Genomic DNA, 2,471 nt, shown 5'->3' on the forward strand with positions numbered 1-2,471 from the left:
CCTTCACAGTCACATACAAACAATATCATTCAATCAACATCCATGTTGTCAATCTGATGAAAACATGAGGAGCATTGACTCTGTCAGAGCAAAGACATGAGAAAAGTGATGAAATCCAGGTTGTGTATATGTGGTTAATGCAGCAGGTTCAACACAACTTAAATTCCTGCTGTGTTCCAAAACTCACCTGTAAAGTGACAGAAGAGTAAAAAGAAGTAAAGCAACATGTCTTTGGATTTCTTAAAGCCAGACAGACAGCAGATGAGCAGTGTTCTTCCACTGCAGCACAGTGAGGAAGGAATGATGTCATTGGTTGAGTTGAGGCTAAATGGGCGGGGCCAATCAGCTCTTCACATTATTTATTCACTTCAACTCAACCAATCCATTTCTGTCTGTTGTCACAGCAGCTCTGTGTGGAATCTTTATTGGTTGATGTTTTGTTGTATTTGTCATCAGTCCAGTGACACTGGCTCAGACTGTAATGGGTTCATGGTGTGTGACTCCCTCTAGTGGATGTTGTGGAGTATTGTGTTGTCTTTGCTCCAAAGGTTTTTGTACAGAGTTTTGGTGTTTCCTGTCACTGTGGGCTGCAGAGCACAGTAGTACACAGCAGAGTCAGACAGCTGAAGCTTCTGGATCTTCAGAGGAACTGAGTTTGAGGTAGAATCCAGTGTGGATGAAAATCTGTCCTCATATTCCTTCTCTGTGTGCCCTGTACCAAACTTAGGACGGTTCAGCATGAATTTTGGGCTGTTGTTTCCGTCCTGTTTGTACCAGAACAAAGTTGGACCTGTGTCGCTGGTCTCAAATGTGCAGTCCAGTGTAACTGTGTCTCCTTCAGCAGCAATGACATCTCCTGTTGGCTGGATCACTCTGTCTGCTCCTTTACACTCTGAGGAAGAAGAGAACATGCAGAGGAAGAGATGAATCAATAAAGATGATTGATTAAAGGAGAACAATCAGTAGGTTTAAAGAGTTACCTAGCCAGAGAGTCAGACACACAGACATGTAGAATAGTTGTGATTTTCACTGACTCGTGTCTGATGTCAGATTAAAATATATGAATTATGCACAAGATGCAAACAAAGATGATCAAATCTAATTTCATGTGTCATGAGAAACACAATCAGTCACAGCTCAGTTAAATGTTATAAAACAGTCTTAAAAGTCAACTTGTTGTGTTTTGTGTCTCACCACAGAACAGAGCAGCAAGAATAATCCACAGCCGATGTTCCATCTCTGCAACAAGGTTTAAATGAACAGGAGAAACTAGCTGCTGTTCAACATTCAGTGTGAGAGTTGTTCTCTTCACAGCAGCAGTTATTATTGACAGAATGGTTGAACACAGAGCAGAAGTAGTGCACCGCCTACTGGATGATGTCGCCCTCTAGTGGAGGTAAAAAGTTCAGAACAACAGTGAGGAAGAAAAAAGGCTTCCAGCAGCTTGTCAGTGTGTCAGCTTGTGTTTTTGTACAGAGTTTTGGTGTTTCCTGTCACTGTGGGCCTCACAGCACAGTAGTACACAGCAGAGTCTGTCACTGCAGCAGAGGAGATCTGCAGATGCATTTTGGTTTTATCATCACTCACGTTGACAGACAGTCTAGAGTTTTGATTTTTTAATATTCCTCCTGTTCCTAAGTGAGAGATGAGGAACTCTAGTGGTTTTCCTGGATATTGTTGATACCAGTAAAACTGATCTCCACCATCAGCTTGTTTGGAGTATGTGTAGGACAGAGTAACAGTGCTGTCTTCTAAACTGGACTCTTCATTCTTGACTGGACTGAGTTCTTCACAGCTGACACCTAAAGGAAGAAATAACTCTTTTTAATATTACGTTACAAAATCAAAACCCATGAACTACCCTCAGAAAATATTCCACCTAAAGGAAGAAAAATACGTTTTGTATTATGTTAAAAAGAACCTCAAAAGAAATGAACTGCTTTTAGAAAACTTTAGAATTTAATTTGACAGAATAAAAGCATGATGTAACATACCTGTTATAATAGAGAGAAACATCAGAGACAGCCCATAATAGTCCAGTGACAGCATGTTGAATAAAGGTAATGTTTGTGGTTTGTGTATTGAACTCTGCTGAATATGGAAGTTCCTCTCTCTTCTATAGTTCAGTAACAGCTCAGCTCCTCCCTGAATCTCTCCGTCTCCTCTTAGATCTGTATTTTCACCTCTTCTTCTTCCTCCTGGTTAACAGACTGAAGGCAGCAGTTTGTATCAGCTGGAGCTGGGAAGTTTTCTTTTCTGTAGTTTTTAGTGTTTGATTCTTTGATTACTGGAATGAATTACAGAAATGTAGCTGTGATTGTGTCTAGAATGGATCATCGTCTCAGGCTTTGCATAGACGAGAGGGATTTATTCTATACTCCTAAAGTAGAGAAAACATTATTTCATTAATGTACAGATTTTATATTGTGACTGGTAACATTCACAGATACATGTTGTATGTCGCCTCACTC

At 40.3% G+C, this 2,471-nt stretch overlaps 1 gene segment (V, D, J or C); it reads right to left on the reverse strand.

Moving 5' to 3' along the window:
• Nucleotides 1–237: 237 nt before the first annotated feature.
• On the reverse strand, nt 238–1,409 carry LOC119011750. The segment is given in 2 exon segments: nt 238–892; nt 1,195–1,409. Coding segments are annotated over 2 exon segments (429 nt in total).
• Between the last annotated feature and the right edge of the window lie 1,062 nt (nt 1,410–2,471).

The sequence above is a fragment of the Acanthopagrus latus genome, chromosome 21, assembly GCF_904848185.1.
Source record: "Acanthopagrus latus isolate v.2019 chromosome 21, fAcaLat1.1, whole genome shotgun sequence".
Taxonomy (NCBI): Eukaryota; Metazoa; Chordata; class Actinopteri; order Spariformes; family Sparidae; genus Acanthopagrus; species Acanthopagrus latus.